We start from the raw sequence: 23133 nt of genomic DNA, 5'->3' as shown, positions 1-23133 counted from the left end.
ACTAAAGTGTAAAAGAGCACCCTAACTACACTAGATATCCCTTTCCTCACACTAATAAATGCTAAATGACACTTTGTAGCAGAAGTCACAGAACTGCTTACACTCTCTTCCATGTCCCTGTATAACAATGCTAGGAATTTGGCGGGGGCTATCTTCTATACTGGGGGGCGTATTCACTAATGATTGGTCTATGGACCCCCTAGTCACTCCAATCACATTCTTAGCATTGTCCTGCCCCCTCAATTTTGCTAATGGTTCTGGTCCAATCATGGGCTTTTAAAGCCCATTTCCTGACCCATTGCATTTTTGTCAGTTCTGGTTGCCGAATTCCGAACTTTTTGGGCAAAAAAGTTCTAAATTCGGCCGAACCTCGAACAGCCAATGGTCGACCCAAACCATTCGATCATCTCTACTCTCAATGACCCGATGCACATAAGTGGAGAAAAGTAGCTCACAATAGTGCAACTCCGACAGACTTTTAATGTATAGAAACAAGAGTAAAACTCACATTTGGTAGCATAAATTCAGGCAGACAATGAATAGAGGCAAGTCTGGAATGCTTCCTGGCCGCGGTGTGCGCTCAGGATCTCTCCTTGGTCCCGGCGTGCGTTCCACCATACTGGAAGTGACGCACCGATGACCGGAAATTGCATGGAGGATTCATACTCCCTATCGGATGGATTTGGGGGGTGTGATATTAAGGGCCGTGTCCACGGTGGCATCAGACTCAGAATTAGAGGAGAGACTGAGCAGGGAAAGGCGGGGGGGGGGGGGGGGGAACGCTTCCTCCTGGGCCTTTGCCCACATACCACTTCCACCCGGGACACTGACTGCAGGACGACCATGAGTGGAACCATGGGAAGCTGGGGTTCCGAGGGACCTGCCACCTCCATAGAGGGGGTCAGTGGGAGAGATGTGACCCTGAGGCTCCCTAAGGAAAGGTAGACCTTACGGTAAAAAAATAGAATTTTTGTAAAATCTTACCGTAAAATTCCGTTCTCTGACAGTCGCCGCCCCTCAAATAGTCTTCACCAATGGGATGTCCCAAAGCAGTGTAGACATGAGGGGTGGGAGACGCAACCGTAGAAAAGGCAACACAGTACCCACATCAGAGAAAGGAACCTTACACGCACAGTAAGAGAACCTTCTGGGCAACAGAAAAGGCTCAACAGGAGCAACAACCCAGGAAAACAAATTACCCAGGGGATAAACACCCCAACAGCCAGGGACCCACAAAAAAACAAGGGTCCTTTATGGCACTGCCGCACTGAGAACTTTGCGGCCAAAGGAGGCATCAGCTGACGCCAGAACATCCACTTTATAGAATTTGGAAAAGGTGTGCACCGACGACCAAGTCGCAGCCTTGCACACCTGGGTCACCGAGGCCTGATGCCAGTAGGCCCAGGACGTACTCACTGATCTGGTAGAGTGCGCCTTCACAGGGAAGGGCGGAACCCGTTCCTTCAAAGCATAGGCCAGGACAATCGTCTGTCTGATCCATTTGGCAATGGTAGCCGCAGACACCACCATGCCCTTCCGAGGTCCCTCAGGAAGGACAAAGAGGGAATCCGATTTCCGAAAAGATTCAGTGGACGACAGGTAAACCCTGATCGCCCTGACAACATCCAAAGAATGCAACGCAACCTCCTTAGGATGCTTAGGCTTCGCACAGATCGAAGGCAAAACAATGTCCTCATTAAGGTGAAAGTCAGATACCACCTTAGGTAGAAATGACGAATTAGGTCGCAAGACCACCTTATCTTTATGAACCACCAGGTAAGGAGAGCGGCAAGACGCCGCCAACTCTGACACTCTGCGAGCGGAAGTGATCGCCACTAAAAAGGCAACCTTCTTAGAAAGCAGAGGCAACGATATCTCCCAGATGTTTTCCAAGGGAGTACGCTGTAACACGGACAGAACCAAGTTCAAGTCCCATGGAGGCAAAGGCTCCCTCCGGGGAGGGGCCAAATGTTGCACACCTTGAATGAAGGTGCGAATTAAGGAATGAGACGCCACAGGGCGTTGAATGAAGAACAGCCAGTGCAGATACCTGGCCCTTTATCGTGGACAGCGCCAGGCGCTGGTCCACACCAGTCTGGAGGAAAGCCAACACTCTTGTCACCGAGTATGAGCGAGGAGAAAACCCCCTGGACTCACACCAGGCAAAATAAGCTTTCCAGGTACAGTAATAAATCTTACCGGACGAGGCTTTTCTAGCCTTGATCAAAGTAGGAATGACCTCTGAGGAGAGACCCCTGTCTCTCAGGACCTGGCTTTCAACAGCCAGGCCGTTAAAGCAAGCGACTGTAAAGCAGGATGGAAGATCGATCCCTGAGACAGTAGATCTTCTCGCATTGGCAGTCGCCAAGGAGGCTCGACTGCTAGGTGAATGATGTCCGCGTACCAGGACCGGCGTGGCCAGTCCGGTGCCACTAGAATCACCAAGTTCGGTTCCGAGGCCAGCCTGCGAAGGAACCTGGATAACAACTGAAATCGGAGGAAAGGCATACATCAGATGATACTGATGCCAAGGGGCCACCAGCGCATCCGATGCGTCCGCCTGAGGATCTCGTGTTCTTGCCATGAACCTTTCCACCTTGTGGTTTAGCCGAGACGCGAACAGATCCACGTCTGGGGATCCCCACCTTGCACACAGCATTCGGAAAACCTCCGGGTGTAGGGACCATTCCCCTTGATCCAGGGTCTGGTGGCTCAGATAATCGGCCTGCCAATTCTCCACACCCGGAATGTGAACTGCCAAAATCGCCGGGACACGAGTCTCGGCCCAAGACAGAATGTCGGTCACCTCCCGGGCCCTCCTGGTGGTTTATGTAAGCCACTGCGGTCGCATTGTCCGTCTGTACCCAAACGGGACGGCCCCAAAGTCGATTCGACCACTGGAAGAGGCAAGAGTTTGATCGCTCTCAATTCCAATATGTTGATCGGAAGGGAGGATTCCTCCTCCAACCAAGTGCCCTGGGCAGACAGGTTGCCCAGTACTCCACCCCAGCCAGACAGGCTGGCATCCGTGGCAATCACTGTCCATAGTAACGGACGGAAGGATTTCCCTTCCGACACCGCCGGGGACTGAAGCCACCACAGAAGATCCCTTCTGGTCCGGCGACTCAACGAGACACTCAGATCCAAGGACTGAGGTAGCCTGTCCCACCTGGCCAGGATCTCTGCTTGGAGAGACCGTGTGTGAAACTGAGCAAAGGGGCTGATACCATCAGCCCCAGGGACCGCATGCAGGTCCTGAGTGACGAGGATCGGTTGTCCTTGAGGGACCGGAGCTTGTCCTCCGGCAGAAACACTTTTGCTTGCGCAGAGTCCAGAACCATTCCCAGATAGGGAAGACGAACCGAAGGAGACAAAGTCGACTTCTGTACGTTGATGGTCCATCCGAACTCCTGGAGTGTCTGTACCGTAGTGGACAGATCGCGCAGCAGACTGACTGGCACTCGATCTTAACAGGAGATCATTCAGATATCCCAAGACTGCAATGCCCTGTGCCCGAAACAGGCCCAGAACAGGCGCCAACACTTTGGTAAAGACTCTTGGAGCCGAAGCGAGACCGAAAGGTAACGCCACGAACCGATAGTGGTCCTCCGCTATGGCGAATCGTAGGTACCTCCGATGACCATCGAAAATGGGGATGTGCAGGTACGCATCCTTCAGGTCTATAGAGGCCAGGAATTCCCCTTGACTCAGGGGAGGCCACCACCGAGGGGAGGGATTCCATACGGAACTTGAACGCGCACAAAGCAGTTCAGAGCTTTCAAGTCCAGGATAGGACGCACCTTGCCCTCCTTTCTGGGCACAGTGAACAGATTTGAGTAAAACCCCCGAAACCCGTCCCGATGAGGCACCGGAACAATCACCCCCTGGGTCAGGAGGTCCTGCACCACTTGATGCAGGTCCTGTAGGCGCCCTGGGGTCAAATGAAGATTTGAGGGAAAGAATCTGTCGGCCGGGAAAGGTATTCGATCTTGTATCCCGATTGAATGATTTCCTGAACCCACCTGTCCGGAATTCGGAGCAGCCAAGGTTGGAGGAAACCGCGCAAACGTCCCCCCACCCCTGAAACGGGTGAGGGCGTCCCTTCAGGCAGAGGCGGATTGAGCCGCCACACCAGCATGGCCGGACTTTTGCTTGCCCGCCCAGGGTTTCTTCTGGCCACCTTGCCCCTTGAAAGGTTTGCCCTTGTTTTGTGGCTTAAAGGCACGAAAGGACCCCTGATTGGGTCTAAAGGCGGGACCCCGCTTGCCGCGAAAAGGCTTGTTCTGGGGCAGCAGAGTGCTTTTGCCCCTAGTGACTCCTTTCACCAAGGTATTTAAAGCCTCGACAAAAAGGAGAGACCCTGCATAGGGAAAATCAGCCACCGTTTTCCGTGACATCTGGTCAGCCGACCAGCTCTTCAGCCAGATCAGTCGACGGTTAAGTACCGCGACACTAGACAGGCGTGCAGCCAAAGGGGCCTCATTCAAGGCCGCATCGCACAAATACATGACCCCTTGATGAATTTGATCCACCATGGCCAGTGTAGTAGGTTGGGCAGAATCAGACGCGAGAGCGCGTCTAAGCACCTTAGTCCAATCCGCCACCGCCTGAGCCACCATGACAGAAGCAAAAATAGGTTTGAGCATGGAATCCGCCACCATGTAGGCATGGCGGGCAAGAGACTCCAACCTCCTGTCCGTAGGATCCCGAACACCGGGGTATCCTCAGCAGGAACCAAAGTAGCCTTGTTTAACATGGCCACCGTGTGATCCACCTGGGGAGCCACACACCAGCGCGAATCCGTAGAAGGCCCAAAGGGGTAAAGCAGTTTAAACCTATTAGGCACCGTAAAAGGGCGTTTCAAACTGCGCCATTGTTCATTCACAGTGTGATGAAACTCAGCGGGGCAGGGAAAAAACTGTGCCGACTTGCGGGTCCCTATGTGTACCAAAAGAGGACAATGCCCGGAGGAATGGGCTCATCCTCAAAATGTAGTGTTTCTTTGACAGAAGAAATCAACACATCCATAGCTGCGTGTTCTTCAGGAGACCCCGGGGGAGAATCATCTATCCCCTCCACCTCCGCCAGCCCCTCAGATCCCAGCGGGTCCAGGGACGAGCGAGACCCTGAAAAGGGCACGCCAGCCACAGCACCATCTGAATCAGAGGAGAAAGATAGTCTAGGCCTTTTCCTAGCAGCTTGTTTAGCCATCAGCACCTCCATTTTTTACACTAAAGTCGCCACCACAGCGGCCAAATTAGACATAACAGGGGGATCAGCAGAACTGGGGTCTCCCACCAAGGCTGGGGGGAATTTGCCGTCCTGAGATTCCATTGCAAAACAATGACAAAAAAGTACTGGCCCTTTAAAAAGCGCTGCGGATTGCGCAGCCCACCGCTATATACACAGTGTACACAGACCCCCCCCCCAAAAAAGGGAGCCAGGAAGGATAAAACAGATATGGAAGAGACAGTCCGCAGGGCCCCACAGAGTGTTACCACACCGATCGCTGCTCCAGAGGAAAAGGAAGTGAGGTCACCAGAGGCTGAACTATATGCTGCAAGGCTAAGGGAAAATGGCTGTCCATAGAAAGTAATGGGAGGCTTTGGCAAGATGGCTGCGGACATGTCCTCTGAACGATCATTCTGCCACACACAAGATGGCGCCGGTTGGCGCCAAAACACTACACAGCAAGCTCTTGTGAAGCCCATAGTGAAGCCAGACATGCTGCCCACATACAAAATGGCGGACCGCGCGATTTTTAGCCGCAGCGGTCGCCGCACACACAGTCTGCACCTCCCAAACACTGAAAGTGACACAGGAGAGGGGCCCCCAAAACCACACAGCGCTAGCAGTGCACTAAAAAAGACCCCCGCAGGGATCGCATCAGGGAGCCCCACAAACGCAAAGACATGAGGGGACACACAGCAACACAGGACTGCCACCCCAGACAGAGGCCCCACACAGAAAAGTACTTACCTGTACCGGATGGCGTGGGGTGCCTCTATTAAACGGAAAGCCTCTGTCCTCAGATGACAGGGAATGCCGTCAGCCAAAACGCAGGACACTGCAGCATGCAACCGCATATGCGTCCAGTGAGGTAGCCACCTCACAGGCTGCATCCCTGCTGCGAACAGGGATGGGTCGTTCATAGCGCCAGGGCGAACCATAGCCGAACGCTCGATGGCTGGCTGGGGATCCCTCTGACCCTCTGCCCTGGAGAGGCAGGGCGGCCAGTCCGATTCCCAGCTCCGCAAAATCCATCTTCATCCGAAGATCCGACTAAAACTAACGCTGACAAAATAAACAGCTAGCAAAGCAAAGAAAAAACTGACATTCTTGCAAATAAAAATCATAAGAAAAGATTAGAAGGCTGAGACTGTAGCCCCAGCACAGGGAAGCCTATCTACCCCTAACGCTAGGCAGAGACAAAACTGAGTTGGGATGGCTTAATGCAGGGGAGGGTATTGACCAGTGGGACAGCCCCCAAGGGTGTGTCTATGCTAAAAGCTTTTGTTTCTAACAAGTCTTATGCCTAGCTACTCCTGCGGAGCGGAAGTCAATACCCATTGGTGAAGAATATTTGAGGGGCGGCGACTGTCGGAGGACGTAAGAGAAAAATGATCTTTTGGCACCACTAAAGGATCCCCCCAAGGGAGAGGGAGAGGGAGAGGGAGAGAGAGAGGGAGAGAGATCCCCAGAGATTCACCCTACCGATCAAATGAGTGCTGCGAATTCGGACCCAGCATCCCCATGGACGTCATCCCTGTTCATATGTCCCAGGCACAGGAAGAGAAAACTGAGGAGGAGCTGCAAGACTAAGGAAAAAGAGCCGCCATCAGCTACAGATGCTTTAGCATGCTACCGCCAGAATCTTTCCTGCACCCTGTGCAACGCTGCAGCTCTTGTAAGGTAGGACACACGTTTGGTGCTCTCTGCACTGGGACCCCCCTGCACTATACCCACACTGCAAACAGTTGGGCATGACCTAGGGGTCTCCTTCACTGGAACCCTTCCAGACTACTAGAGCAGAACGTACACTATCCCAGGACCCTTACAGAAGGGGGATAGCAGGTGGGGGGGGGGGGGGGGGGGGGGGAGACCGCAGGAATCCAAGCTGCATCCTGTACGCAGGTACCCCAAAGAGAATCCAGGTCCAGACAGGGGAGAAAGGGAGTGGGGGAAGCCCAGCTCACTGAAGGATTTAAGGATGGGAGGAGGAAACCGACCATCCCTGGAGGCTACCCGCGTTGAAAAAAAAAAAATCCCCAAAAAAAAGGGGAGGAGGACTGTACTTACCCCTCCATAGTGCGGGTAATGCTCCAGACAGAATCCTAGCCACCAAAGTAGGGGAGCTGTCGACCAAGGGACCGCTGCGATACAGACCGATGCCCGGTTGTATGCGACCCTGCAAGATGTTTAACTCGCAGGCCAGCCTCTGTCCGTGAGGCTTTGTCGCAGCCGACCTAGCGGTCTGCACATGCTCACTGTCTGGGCTGGGGGGGGGGGGGGGGATGGGGAATCACTGGATCTAGATTATCAAATCCAACACCCAGCCGTTGATTGTAGATCTCCCCAGAGAAAAAAAAGAAAAGGATGTAAGGAAGGAGAAAAAAAAAATGCTAGGACCAGAGATGGCAGCCAGGAGCCTAGGTCCTTACTCCTGACTAGACAGATTAAAACGGATTACCTAGAGCAGAGGTACAGCTGAGGACAGCCCCCATGGGCGTAGCCAGGTGTTTTTGGTTCTGCCTAGTCCTACTCCAGGAGGCGGCAAAATATCCCAGTAGTTATGATTTATGGAGCGCTGTGTCCGTCGAACGAAAGAGAATACATGATTTGAACGAGAGAGAGAATACATGATTTGAACGAGAGAGAGAATACATGATTTCCAGCAATGCATTCTATCGCAAAGGTGTGTTCAAACCCTCACAATTTGCAAAAACCTAAAGACCCCAAACCAATCTCCCTAGTACTTCCATAGGATGTGCCAGATATTTTCACAAAGATCCATGAAAAAGGGAATGGGGTTTATTTTCCCAAAACACATTGGCCGTATTCTTTACCAACAAAGTCTAGAACCAAAATGTTTGTTTTCTTCATTTAAGGCATTTCTCACTGCCCACAGAAGAACTGCAAGCCTGGGGCAACAGCACCCTGCCCGTTATGTCCAGGAGTTGAGCAGTCTAGGACCATTGACCAGCCATCAAAGAGCACTAATGATTGAGAAAAAAAAACTTCCAAATCCCATCCAGCACTGCACACCCTTAAGATAATTGATTATTACACAGTGCAGTATGACGATTTGATCAGACAGAGCTACAAAGCAAGCTGCTTTGCTGTGCAATCTCTAGATAACCCATAATGCTCTGGAAACCATTTGCAATATTTTAAATGTTTATTGGTATAATATAGATTGTTTTACTACTTTTTTTCTCACTATATAAACGCATCTTTAAAAGCACACAAAAAACACACTGACCTAAAACCATTTCAGTTGCCTTTTAAAAAGAAACCTTTAAAACCGCAAGGAAAGGATTATTAAAGGGTGGTGGGCTGTGCACCCAAATAAACTACAAAACTGGCATTTGCTCCCTCTTAGTTGGCATCTTGCCCAACTGGTAACTCTACTCACCTGACCAGAGTCCAGAGAGTATACCAGTAAAATAGAGCTGTCCCTGCACATTATGATAGCAGGAAATCTCCAGAAGCAAAGAGCAGAGTTAAAAGGTAATAGCAGGCATGTTGTGGTGCCTAATCTAAGAACATTAAGCTTTAACAACTTTAGATTTGCTTCGAGACCAGACCACTGAAAGCGAAATCATATGGCCAGAACAGTTTAGAGAGTATATCCACTTTTGCAGTCAAATTTAAGAAAACCCCCTATGCATTTGTGCTCCCATTAATGTAGCATACCTAAAAGTTTTCTACCTTTTAGATTTTTATTTTTTGTAGCGACAGCTTCATGGCACAAGTTTAGTGTGAGTGTCACAATAGACCTAAACGGACAGGTTGACATCCCTCTTATTAGCATACAATAGAGAAGCTCAGCTCCTCAATATGTAACCGCTTGTTAGGCCGGCCATACACGGGAGAAAATTTTCCAACCACGGGCTGCAGGAAAGAAATTCGCTAGATTTCCCCATCAACACAGACAGTGCTGATGCGGAAATCCCTCCTGCCTGGCCATAGTCTTCTCCCTGCCAGGAGAAGACAGTGAACATTGCTAGTGGCTAAAGCAACCGCTAGCCGTAATCGCAGGTAAAACCCAACATACTGGTTGTACTAAAGTTGATAGATCGATCAGCTTGGTACATTTAGCCTTGCCCATACACTGTTCGAATCTTGGCTGGTTCCTGCTGAACCAGCCGAGTTTCGAACAGTGTATGGCTTGCCTTCAAACAGAAATTGTTCAAATCTAGTTTACAACTAATGAGATATGTCAGCACAGTACAGACAGAGTTAATTATCCAAACAGCCAACCCCCCCTCTATATAAAAAAAAAAAAAAAAAGAAAAAAAAATACCCGAGTGCTAGAAAAAAGAGCATCTAAGCAGGTAAGCTGCAATTTTAGGTATGCTAGGTGAATGGGAACATGGAACAAATATACAGTAAGCAATATTCCAATTCTGCTGTAAAAGTGGGAAAAAAAAGTTGCATGAACTGGCATAAAATTAAAAAAAAGGCAGTAAGGCTGATATTCAATTTGTTGTAACGGAAATATATATATATATATATATATATATATATATATATATATATATATATATATATATATATATATATATATATATATATATATATATATATATATATATATATATATATATATATATATATATAAATAAAAGAAACTTACTATTCCTTTCGGTACGTCTGGCAAACCATACAATGAGCAGCGTTCTTGCACACCAGATTCTGTTAAAAATGTCAGAGGAGAGGAAAAAAAAAAATTTCTAATTATTATTCTTTAGTTCTCAGTATGTTCATTACCTGAAAGTGTTCATAAGCCAAAAGATATTAATTAGTTATATAAAAACATTACATAAAAAAATCCCAAAACATTTTCCTGAAACGCAATTTTCAGTAAACAGCATGAAAGGATACTTTACTGGCTGGACTTAAGTTCAATAAAGGTGCTACACTTGAGTGAATTGCCACAAATTTTATATATACACAATGTTTAACCATTTCTGAACCACTCACTGTAAATGTATAGCTACAGGACGGCCTTGCTGCACTGGATCATGTTAATCTACGTGATGCAGTATGTCCATGTAGAGGACTCGCCCGCACGCTGGTTAATCTTCATGGCTCCCAGGCCTGTTTGACATAGAAGTGAGTACTCCTTTAAGAAATGTTTTTTTCTCTTTTTGATGTGTAAAGTATTATAGGATCGTTCTAATTTTTATACCTGTATTATAGGATCGTTCTATTGTAGTTTTTACGCATGCATGTGTACATACAACACAGGCATATCTCCCAGTACCAAGAGGATTCCCTAAAGAAGCCTTTGGTGAAACGCGTAGAGATTGCTTTTGATTTATACACCGATTCCTACATCTGGCCCTGCATATGGTGAATTAATTAGCCTCCTACCTCCACTAGATACATTTATAGTGGGCCATTCAGATAGATCTCTCTGTACTTGCATGTACCTTAAGTCACTTACTATGGGAGATTATCAGGGTTTGCATGCCTTATTGATATGTTTATGAGATTTTAAATAAGTGGTTTTAAAGAGGAAGTAAACCCTCCTCTGCAACTTTTACCTATAGGTAAGCCTGTAAATATCTCCTAAATATGTACCGTTTATGAGATATTTACCTTACATGCAGCCAGTGCCAACACATTCACCTTATAAAACTTTGTGAACGTGTGCACAGACGACCAGGTAGCCGCCTTGCAAACCTGCACCACTGGCACCTGATAACAGGAGGCCCAGGATGTACCAAGTGCCTGAGCAGAGTGCGCCTTAACAGGGAAAGGAGGAATCTGACCCTTAATGGAATAAGCCTGAACCACAGTCTGTCTGATCCATATGGAAATGGTCGCAACAGAAGCAGCCAGCCCTTTGTGAGGTCCATTTATTAGGACAAAATATTGAGTGACTTTGTTAAAGACTCCGTAGCTGCCAGCTTGGATGCGTTGTAGTTAGGTCTTGCTATGGCGTTTTATTGGTGGTCCTTACCACCACTGCTTTAGATTTTAGACATACATCAGTGTGTATGCCCATTTGCAACGGATGGATATTTCCCACGGGGTGTATGTACACCCTATGGATGGTGAGGTTCCAAGTAGTGGTTCCTCTCTATTCATGTGCTGTACTGGTTTTTGGAGAGTTTATTGCTTTGCATGCCATTGCAAATGTATTTCTATATGCGATGTAGTGACATAGTACAGGGCTGCCCTATGGTCGGTGGGGAGCTATAGTAGGGGGCTGGCACCCTGCTTTGTGGACGTCCAGCTCATATTGGGACCTATGTGTCCCTATGCTGGCATTTCCGTTGGATAGGTCATTCCCCTCTTCCTGGCTACTGTGTTGTTCAGCCCTGCGTACGGCGGATGTTTCCGCCTTCCCACAGACGGCGAGTTTTCTCCCCCCGCCCCCCATTTTCTGGTGCACGCTTGCCCTGTATCTTCTGGGAGTGGGCAGGATACTGCGTGAGATTCATGCCGCTCGCTGTGTTTGCTTGTTAGGCCCTGTTACGGTACTCGCCGTCACTGAGAGCGAAAGATACTTAATGATATGGATTACTCAAATGGGTCGGTAATATTTGTCAACAATACATCTCAAAAAATATTTGAAGACTGTTCTATGAGAGAGGCAGAGGTTGGCTGGGTGAGTAATGCTCCTTTGGGACAATTTCAGGTACTGTGTGGGTACAGACATTGGGGGACGAACTACAGACTACCTTCAAAGTCAACTCATTTGGGGTCCCCTCCTGTGTTCATCTCCTTCCAAACGGGGGGAGAGATGTGACGGGAGTCACTTTGGTTGGGGGGCCCATGGAAAAGCTTACCTTAGAGAGGTTGGGAAATACCTCTCAGCCCCCTGGGCCCCTCTTATGTGTAAGTTACCCTGTGTGTAATAGGGACACAGGGTGACCAAGAAGCCCAGTCTGGCCTGCCCAAACCAGACTTCCACAGACTGATTGGCTATGAGAGCTCCATGCACCCTGCCGGGACAAACTTACAAACTATGTGGAACTTTGTCAAGGAAGCTGCCATGATGGATTGACTATTTGGGACTTGTTACCCGACTAACTCAGGCAAAGACCGATTGGAGGTCTGGTACCTGGTTAGTCTACCTTTGGGGGGAAGATATGCGACAGTACTCACTGTCACTGGGAGTGAAAGACAGATACTAAATTGTTTGGATTACTCAAATGGGACAGTAATATTTGTCAACAATATATCAAAGAATATTTGAAGACTCTGGGCCTAGCTGCCTATTGCCAATAAGGCGTCACACAGTCAGACTCCTAGCAGATGCGAATATCATCAGCTCAACCACCTGTCTTCCACACGTTGTAAACTATGCTGATTTGCTGCTCACCTATTGTTTACGGTGGGTTCTCTGTGTTTACACTTATGATAATGTGTATTGTATTGCAGGAGCTCGAGGACGAAAAGTCTGCTGGTTAATTGGCTCCGGTTGATTGAATCACTGTCATCTATTAGTTGCGGAGTGGAAATAGTACACAGTTTGTGTTTTTTCCTTTGATATGTTAATTATAATTCTGTATACAATTTCATCTGCATAGGATAATGTAATCAGGCAACCCCTGACCTGTGTGTTGTAATCTGATCAGGAAGGGGGATGTCCATGCTGTATAAAAACTGTGTGACTGTTAAAGGGTTAGTTGTTTTCAGACACATAAAAGCCAAGTTGTCGTCTAACTTTGTATGGTGGCGGCTGGAAAATCTGATATCTATGTTCACGACTGGGAGAAAACCGTATACTATCGGAAGTCCACAAACACAGTGTGGGTCACAGTTTCATTACAGGCCCTGTCCCCGTTGATGGTGGGTTGTCCTGTTCGTGCCCCACTTTGTTTCAACTATGCGGCGGCATTCATCCGCTACTTTGGGCATCTGCAGCGCAGTTCTACGTGGAGATCCGCTGCAGAATTTTGGTGCAATTGCGTGCACCTGATTGAATATTGATATTAGTCTAAACAGGTACTAACATCTGATTATTGATTGGACATAGCGAGAGAGTCCCTGCCAAGCCCCCACTCTTGGGTCACACCTTCATGAGCTTTTTAAAGGGGGGTGAGCCCTTAGATGGGGGCTCACATTTGTGGCTGCCAGGGTCTTGGGAGACCCAGGCATCGGATGTGGGGACTGAGCATATTCAATTCTGATTGAACCGATGAGCCATAACTTCCAATGGGAGAACTTCTCTGAATAAGTGGTAAGCTGCTTATCTCCATCCCTGACAGTTAGCCCCTATACTGAGGGACCATCTGCATTTTTATTTATAGAGTCTCTATTCAAATGGGTGTGACTCATCTGGGTCTAATGTGTTCGTTCTTTGGTCTCTTTTTCTCTCCCCCCACTCTTCTTTTTGCTGGGTGTGTTTATTGTCCACGGTTACCTCTAGCACACACTATGTTGAACCTGGAATGATCTAGGATTTTATTTTAGAATTTCATTTTGTTGTCGGGCAAGTGGCAATTTGTGGTGGTTCCGTGGTCTTTGATGCAGCTGGTTTTTCTCTCCCCTAACAGGAACGCATCCTTTTTACAGTCGATGACAGGTATTTTTAGTGTTTTCGGTTTATGATTTTCTTTCGTCTCCACAATTTTTTTAGATATTTTCCCTCTGTTTCATCCCTCTCTCTCCCTTTTTTTTTCTCTTTTTTTTTATAGACCCTACTGGTTGTGATATGCTTTGTGTAAAGCCCGAAAAAACACCTGAAAACGATATGCGCAGGTGTGATTGGAGCCTCAGAATAGAGCATATGCCATTTTAGGTTCGTAGGGGTGGGGGGGTGAATGAAGATCATGACTTTTTACCAATTAATCGTGCAGATAGAGATATAGATAAATATATATTAAGAGAAAAAGAAAGAGTGTAGTTAGTGTACAGCTTGTATAACAGTATAAAATTGCTGTCCCTTCAAAATAACTCAACGCAGCCATTAATGTTGAAACCTTTGGCAACAAATGTTAGTACACCCCTAAGTGAAAATGTCCAAATTAGCCATTTTCCCTCCCCAGTGTCATGTGACTTGTTAATGTTACAAGGTCTCAGGTGTGAATGGGGAGCAGGTGTGTGCTCCCCACTCTCACTCACCCCTCTCACTCATACTGGTCACTGGAAGTTTAACATGGCACCTGATGGCAAAGAACTCTGGAGGACCTGAAAATAGAATTGTTGCTCTACATAAAGATGGCCTACGCTATAATGGAATTTTTCTAAAATTACTACCGTAAAATTCCTCTCTCTGAGTCCTCCGACAGTCGCCGCCCACTCATACAGTCTTCACCAATGGGTATTGACTTCTTATCCATAGGAGCAAGCTAGGCATAAGACTTGATAAAAACTAAGCATTTACATAGACACACCTATGGGGGCTGTCCCACTGGTCCAACACCCCCCCCTGCTATCAGCCATCCCAACTCAGTTTGATAGCAAGCCGTTAGAGTCCAAGAACCCCAAAAAGAGGGGCGGGGGAAGCGACTGTCGGAGGACTAAGAGAAAGGAATTTTACAAAAATTCAGTTTTCTCTTGCGTCCTCCGACAGTCGCAGCCCACTCATACAGTCTTCACCAATGGGATGTCCCCAAGCAGTGTAGACATGAGGGGTGGGAAACGCAACAGTCAGAAAGGCAACGCAGTACCCACATCAGAGAAAGGAACCTTACATGAACAGAAAGGTAACCCTCTGGGTAACAAAAAAGGCTGAACAGGAGCAACAACCCAGGAAAGCAAATAAGGGGATAAACAACCCCAACAGCCAGGGACCCGCAATAAAACCAGGGTCCCCTCACGGTACTGCCGCACAGAGAACTTTGCGGCCAAAGGAGGCATCAGCTGATGCCAGAACATCAATTTTGTAGAATTTGGAAAAGGTGTGCACTGACGACCAAGTCACAGCCTTAGGCCCCTTTCACACAGGCGGACCATTCAGATCCGCCTGTCCGTTTTTTTGGCGGATCTGAACGGTCCCCCCCATGCATCTATGGGGGATCGGATGTCAGCGGAGACATGTCCGCTGACACCCGATCCGTCAAATCTGGACGGATGGAAACCCTATTTTCCATCCGTCCAGCGGATCGGATGAGAACGGACTGACGGTCCGTTCCCATCCGCTTTCCCCCATAGAGACGCATGGGGAACTAACAGCTGTGTCTCCGCACAGCGCAGAGACACAGCTGTCATCCTCCTGCTCAGCGGGGGATCGGCGGCTCGATCCCCCGCTGAGAAAAGCGGAGTCCGTTTGACGGACTGCTGTGTGAAAGGAGCCTTACACACCTGGGCCACCGAAGCCTGATGCCGGGGGGGCCCAGGACGCACTCACCAATCTGGTGGAGTGCGCCTTGACAGGGAAGGGCGGTACCCGTTCCTTCAACGAATAGGCCTGTACAATTGTGTAATAAACCAAGTGACTCAAAGAGGAGGGTCAGGTGACCGCACCTAGGTGAAAATTATATATTAACTTAATAAAAGTGTTTCTGAGCTGCTAGTCTTAAAACAACATGTGTTGGTGAAAATTGCAAAATAAAAAGAGAAAGCGCTCAAAAATGGTGGTCAAGAAATACCTAAATAGGTGTATACACAAATATTACTGGCATAAATAATAAATTAAAGTGACAGTGCAAGTGTCGCAATAATAAAAGTGACAGTGCATAAAACTCTGTATAAAAAAATTAAATTAAATAAATAAAATAGTGACAGTACTTATGTGCAAAATGCAGATGCAATATCAGCAGCAAAAATCAATACAGTAACTTTAGGTGCTCTGTATTCATAAAGGATTACTTCCTTTTGTTCACAACTTGTGCATATAATGAAGACAGTCCTTATGTGCAAAATTGCAAATGCAGTATCAACAACAAAAAATAGTCCAGTGACTTTTAAAGTGCTCAGTGCTGTGGGAAAGGTGCTTCCTTATGGCGAGATAGGAAGAGGAGAGGAAAGAAAATCCACCACCAGATGTCCTACACACTTACCAGATGACCCCTTGGGGTCTAGCCTTGGTAAGTGGTATGCTGTATACAGGGTCCCAAATAGGATGGAATGACGCCCCAGCTCATATGGTAATCTGTCCACCTAGGGAAACTGGCAGATTCTTCCTCCAATGCCTCTTTCTCAGACCCCACACAGACCGATCAATCGTGGGACGTGATTCAGTATGTGCGTTAAATGAAGAGATAGGTTGTGATGTGCTTTTTAGAATTACTGGTGTTGTTTACTAGTGATGTGCGTTTGGTTTTCCATGATTTCTTACGTCCGTCAAATTTCTTGTTAGTCAGACTATTCCCCCTCAGCATTCACTACATGTGCGTCAGTGATTCCCCTGTATAATGGGGTCTCCTTGCAGCAGAGACAGCTCCTCCCCCTTAACTCAGGACTGAGTTAATAGATGAGTGACCAGCAGTGGCAATACATTAACCCCCCTCATGCTGCATAATACAAATACCATTGGTAATTAAATTAACCTCTTGCCAACCCATCAAAGTACATATACTGTGACAGGGTGGCAGCGACAGGTGTATGTCGCTACCTGTTTTTGGTGTATGCCCCTGTTCTATCTACAGTAATCCCCCGCTCCATCGCGGTTCAGTTTTTGCGGTCCCGGTAATTTGCGGTTTTGTAACGTTATTTTACTATATAAATCATTAAAAAATTAAATATTTTTGTGTTTTCCATAGCTCTTGCTCTGTCTCTTAGTATCTTTTATGTGTTTAAATGAGTTTCTATTGTTTTAAAAGTGTGTTTAAAGACCTTAAAATGCTTTTACACGTACAGTGACAGTAAAAAAAACATGCCTACAATGCATTTTAATAGGGTTTTTCCATTTCGCGGAATTTCACTTTTCGCGGCTGGGTCCGGAACGTAACCCCCGCAATGGAGGGGGGTTTACTGTATTTTAAAAAATTTTTGGGGGAAAAAGTCCTTTTCGGTTTTCGGCCAAGGGCATCCTGCATTTTCGGTTTCGGCCCAGAATTTTCATTTTGGTGCATCCCTACTGGAGACGATCCGACCAATGGAGCAGGCACAGCCTGATCGCTCTCAATTCCAATATGTTTATGGGAGGATTCCTCCACCGACCAAGTGCCCTGGGCAGACAGGTTGGCCAGGACTCCACCCCAGCCCGACAGGCTGGCATCCGTGGTAATCACCGTCCACAGTAACGGCCGGAAGGATTTTCCGTCCGCCACCGCCGGGGACTGAAGCCACCACAGAAGATCCATTCTGGTTTGGTGACTCAGACACCCTCAGATCCAAGGACTGAGGCAGCCTGTCCCATCTGGCCAGGATCTCCGCTTGGAGAGACCTCGTGTGAAACTGTGCAAACGGTATGGCCTCGAAGGCCGACACCATCAACCCCAGGGACCGCATACAGGTCCTGAGTGACGAGGATTCGTTATCCCTGAGGGCCCTGACCTCGTTCTGTAGGGTCCGGTTTGTCCTCCGGCAGGAACAACTTTGCTTGAGCAGAGTCCAGAACCATTCCCAAGTATGGGAGACGAACCGAAGGAGACAAGGTCGACTTCTGCACGTTGATGGTCCATCCGAACTCCTGAAGCGTCTGAACTGTAGTGGACAGATCACGCAGCAGGCTCTGACTGGCCCTCGATCTTAACAGGAGATCGTCCAGATATCCCAAGACTGTAATGCCCTGTGCCCGTAACAGGCCCAGAACGGGAGCCAGCACTTTGGTAAACACCCTTGGAGCCGAAACGAGACCGAAGGGGAACGCCACAAACTGATAATGTTCCTCCGCGATAGCGAATCGGAGGTACCTCCGATGACTCTCGAAATTGGGGATGTGTAAATACGCATCCTTCAGGTCGATAGAGGCCAGGAATTTGCCTGGATTCAGGGAGGCTACCACCGAACGGAGCGATTCCATGCGGAACTTCCGAACGCGTACAAAGTGGTTCAGAGCTTTCAAGTCCAGAATCGGACGCACCTTGCCCTCCTTTCTGGGCACAGTGAACAGATTCAAGTAAAACCCCCGAAACCTGTCCCGATGAGGCACCGGACGATCACCCCCTGGGCGAGGAGATCCTGCACCGCCTGATGCAGGTCCTGTAACCGCCCTGGGGTCAAATGAAGATTTGAGGGAAAGAATCTGTCTGCCGGCCGCAAAGGAATTCGATCTTGTATCCTGATCAAATGATTTCCTGAACCCACTTGTCCGGAATTCAGAGCAGCCAAGGTTGTAGGAAACCGCGCAAACGTCCCCCCACCCCTGAAACGGGTGAGGGCGCCCCTTCAGGCAGAAGCGGACTGGGCTGCCGCACCAGCCTGGGCGGTTTTTGGTTTGCCCGCCCAGGGCTTTCTCTGGCCACCCTGGCCCTTGAAGGGTTTTCCCTTGTTCTGTGCCTTGAAGGCACGAAAGGACCCCTGATTTGGTTTAAAGGAGGGGCCCCGCTTACCGCGGAAAAACTTGCCCTTAGGATTCTGAGGCAGCAGAGTGCTCTTTCCCCCAGTGACCTCTTTAACCAATTCATCCAGGGATTCCCCAAAAAGGCGAGACCCCGCATAGGGGATGTCAGGCACCGTTTTCCTGGAAGTCTGGTCAGCCGACCAGCTTTTCAACCATATCAGGCGACCGTTAATCACAGCGACACTGGACAGGCGCACAGCTAATGGGGCCTCATTCAAGGCCGCATCGCACAAATACATAACCCCTTGATAAATCTGTTCGACCATCTCCACGGTAGTAGGGGGGGCAGAATCAGCCACGAGGGTGCGTCTCAGCACCTTGGTCCAATCCGCCACCACCAAGCTAAAATAGGTTTTAGCATGGAACCCGCCACCATGTAGGCAAGGCGGGCAAGGGATTCAATCCTCCTATCCATAGGATCCCTAAACACCGGAGAATCTTCGGTGGGTACCAGAGTGGCCTTGTTTAATCTGGCCACAGTGTGATCCACCTGACGCAAAGGGATAAAAAGGAGTTAAAAAATTTTTGGCACCACAAAAAGGTGCGTTTTAAATGACGCCATTGATCATTCACAGTAGCGTGAAACTCAGCGGGGCAAGGAAACACCTGCGCCGCCATGCGGGTCCTGTGTGTACCAAAAGAGGACACAATTCCCGGAGGATTGGGCTCATCCTCTAAATGTAGTGTTTCCTTAATGGCAAGAATTAGCGCATCCATAGCTGCGCGGTCTTCGGCCGTCCCAGGGGAGGAATCATTGCAACCTCCGCCTCCCCCTCAGACTGAGAAGAGTGAGACCCTGCAAGGGGCACGCTACCTACGACAACCATGTCAGATTCAGAATCAGAAGAAAAAGAAACCCTAGGCCTTTTTCCATTAGCTTGTTCAGTCATCAGAATATCCACTTTGGAAACCAAAGTTGCCACTGCAGCAGACAAAGCAGTCAGAGCAGAAGATTCAGAAGAACCTGAATCCCCCACTAAGGCTGGGGGAAATTTGCTGTCCTGAGATTACATTTAAAAAGTTTTTTTTTTTTTTTTTGTGGTACTGGCCCTGACCCCCGCAACACACCGCTACAAGACTGACAAAGACCCCTAAGCAGGAATAAACTGATAGCCAGAAGTATTTGCACAAAAAAAGGACAGCAGACAGGCCCCCACAAAGTGTTACCACCACAGCCGATCTCTCCTGAACAGAAGGAGGAAGTGATGTCACCGCAAGAGGCTGAACAGAGACTTCAGGCCAAGGAAAAATGGTTCCCTATAGAAAGTAATGGGAGGCTTCAGGAAAATGGCCGCCGACATGTGCTCGGAACGAGATGGCGCCGCAAGGCGCCAAAACACACCACATACAATGCTGTATAAGCACCCACAGTGAAGCCAGACATGCTGCCCACACCTAAAAATGGCGGACCGGCGGTGTTTAACCCTGCAGCGGTCGCCACACGTGTCTGTACCTCCCAAAGCACCCTAAAGTGACACATGAGAGGGACCCCCACAAACCCACACAGCGCACAGGCTGTGAGGAAAGAACCCCCGCAGGGACCGGGATCAGGGAGCCCAAAAAACGCACAGACATGAGGTTATAACACAGACACACAGGACTGCCAGCCCCAGACAGAGGCCCCACACAGAATGTACTTACCTGAACCCGATGGCGTGGGGTGCCTCTCATCGACGGGAAACTGCCCACCTCAAATGGCAGGGGTGCCGTCAGCCAAAACGCAGGACGCTAACAGTGCACGGAGAACCGTGGGGAGACGTCCAGGTGAGGTAGCCACCTCGCAGGCTTGCATCCCTGAGGACAGGGATGGGTCGCTTGGGAGGCCAGGGCGAACACATAGCCTGCTAAACGCTCGATGGCGGGCTGGGATTCCATAAGGCCCTCTGTCCTGGAGAACCAGGACGACCAGTCCGACTCTCAGCTCCGCAACGCTGTCATCATCTTGAAGTAGTGACTAACTAAAAGCTGAGAAACAGCTAGTAATGTGAAGGAAAAAAAAAAACATTCCCTGAAATAAAATCATAAAGAGAAAAGAAGAAGGCTGAGACTGTAGCCCCAGCACAGGGAGAGCCTATCACACTCCTAACTAGGCAGAAGACAAACTGAGTTGGGATGGCTGATAGCAGGGGGGTATTGGACCAGTGGGACAGCCCCCATAGGTATGTATGTAAATGCTTTGTTTTTAACAAGTCTTATGCCTAGCTTGCTCCTATGGATAAGAGGTCAATACCCATTGGTGAAGACTGTATGAGTGGGTGGCAACTGTCGGAGAACGTAAGAGAAAAGAAGTTTTCCAAGACCCTGAAAGTAAGCTGCAGCCCCATGGCCAAGACCATGCAGCGGTTTAACAGGACAGGTTCCACTCAGAACAGGCCTCGCCATGGTCGACCAAAGAGGTTGAGTGCACATGCTCATTATCATATCCAGAGGTTGTTTTTGGGAAATAGTATAAATGTATAAGCGTATAAGTGCTGCCAGCATTGCTGCAGAGGTTGAAGGGGTGGGGTCAGCCTGTCAGTGCTCATACCATACGCTGCACACTGCATCAAGTTGGTCTGCATGGCTGTCATCCTAGAAGGATGCCTCTTCTGAAGATGATGCACAAGAAAGCCCGCAAACAGTTTGCTGAAGACAAGCAGACTAAGGACATGGATTACTGGAATCATGTCCCGTGGTCTGATGAGACCAAGATAAACTTATTTGGTTCAGATGGTGTCAAGCGTATGTGGCAGTGTGGGGTTTTGCCTCTGGCCAGTGTTCCTATTATGGGTGCCACATCCCTTGAAATGCAAAGAAATTTGGGAAAGGTTCACCTGGATTTGGGACTTTATAGGCACAAAAATTGTTGAGAAATTTTAAATCTTCACAGAATATAGTTTATTCAAAATACAAAATTAAAAATTCAAGATTAAAAACCGCAAGCAGCAATCAAATGACAAGTATTATAACCGTGACTATTTCGGAAAAAACCTTTTCCTTCTTCAGGGGCGGTTCTTTTGCAGTGCTCTAACAAACAAAACAGCATGGTCACAAAATCATACAGGTGAAAACTTGTACATTTGAATATTAATGGTAATGCATAATAAGTACACACGTTGATCATCTTCATAGACATGCATTTGTTGACAAAAATAGTTTGTTGAGACACTTACATGGTTAATGTAAGGAATCATTAGGAATCCTTCCTCGGAGACGAGACACTGTCTGTGTATACGGACCATATTCAGTTATGGACTCGTTACATAGATGATGTCTTAATCTGGGAGGGTCCTCAAGAGCTATTGAATGCATGCCTGGAGAGAATGAACAAAAACGACTTCAATTTGTCGTTTACAATGAATGTGGACCACAATCTCATTATGTTTCTGGATGTGGAGATCTCGAGAGGGGAGGATGGTGCTCTACGGAGTGGGCTATACCGCAAGCCCACTGCAGGTAACACCATTCTCCATGGCTTGAGTTTCCACCCAGAGTCACTTGTACGTTCCACCCCGATCAGCCAATACCTGCGACTTAGGCGGAATTGTACTGACTTAAAGACGTTTCAGTCTGCGGCTGACGAACTTCGCAACAGACTGACACGTAGAGGCTATTCGAAAACGTCCCTCAAGAGAGCCTATAAAAAGGGCCCTCTTGAGTGACAGACAAAAATTGCTAACCCCCAAAAATCGGGACAATAAGAGTGACGGCAGCAACTTGAGAATTATTACACCCTACATGTACCAACATCAAAAAATTAAAAGAATTGTGGCCAAACACTGGCATTTGCCAACATCTGATCCCATCTTGGGACAATATCTCTCTAGTTAGCCAAATTTCATTTTTAAAAAAGCCCCAGCGCTTCGGGACAAATTGGTCCGAAGCTAATATGTCGACAACACCTCCACCGACTGTTGTAAATATAAAGGCACTTTCATCTGCGGTAGATGCAATTACTGTGGTTATATGTTAACACAAAATAACCCCTTCTTGCCCAATGGTCAAAAATTCAAGGCTAAACATTTTGCCAACTGTCGCACAGCTGGCGTTATATACTTGCTTCTATGTGATTGTAAGTGTTTTTATATTGGAAAAACCAAGCTGGAATTTTGGAGACGAGCATATCGTCACATAACCAGCATGAAAAAAAAAAAAAAAAAAAAAATCGGACCCAGATCTTCCTCTTAGACGACATGTCGGCCTAGTCCACTCTGGCAAATTCCCCAAGATCAGGTTTTTGATCTTGGATCGTATCCACCCCAGCCATAGGGGAGGGGACTGGAACAAGAGTCTCCTCCAACTTGAACTGAGGTGGATACATTTTCTCAAAGCAACCGAGCCCCCCGGCTTAAATGGTGTTCTATCATTTAAGCCATTTTTGGAGGGGTTCAGCTCTGGTGGAATGGAAACATAATACGTTCAAACCCTGATGCTGTAATATTTTATAACCATTTTAGGCTGTTGGAGCGTATACCTGTGTATTTTTAATATGATCATGATGTAACATCTATTTGTCAATTAAT

At 47.9% G+C, this 23133-nt stretch overlaps 1 protein-coding gene across 1 annotated transcript in view; it reads right to left on the bottom strand.

The window, feature by feature from the left end:
* The window catches only part of LNPK (lunapark, ER junction formation factor), a 215686-nt gene that overhangs the window by 129593 nt on the left and 62960 nt on the right, over window positions 1–23133 (bottom strand). Inside the window, exon 4 of the mRNA XM_082261778.1 lies at window positions 9860–9918. Coding sequence (XP_082117904.1) covers window positions 9860–9918 — 59 coding nt within the window. The remainder of the gene's footprint in view (window positions 1–9859; window positions 9919–23133) is intronic.

Source organism: Pelophylax lessonae (genome assembly GCF_965119305.1).
Source record: "Pelophylax lessonae genome assembly, chromosome: 6".
NCBI classification, from domain to species: Eukaryota; Metazoa; Chordata; class Amphibia; order Anura; family Ranidae; genus Pelophylax; species Pelophylax lessonae.
The sequence above is the reverse complement of the archived record's forward strand: the minus strand, read 5'-3'. Positions and strand labels throughout refer to the sequence as shown.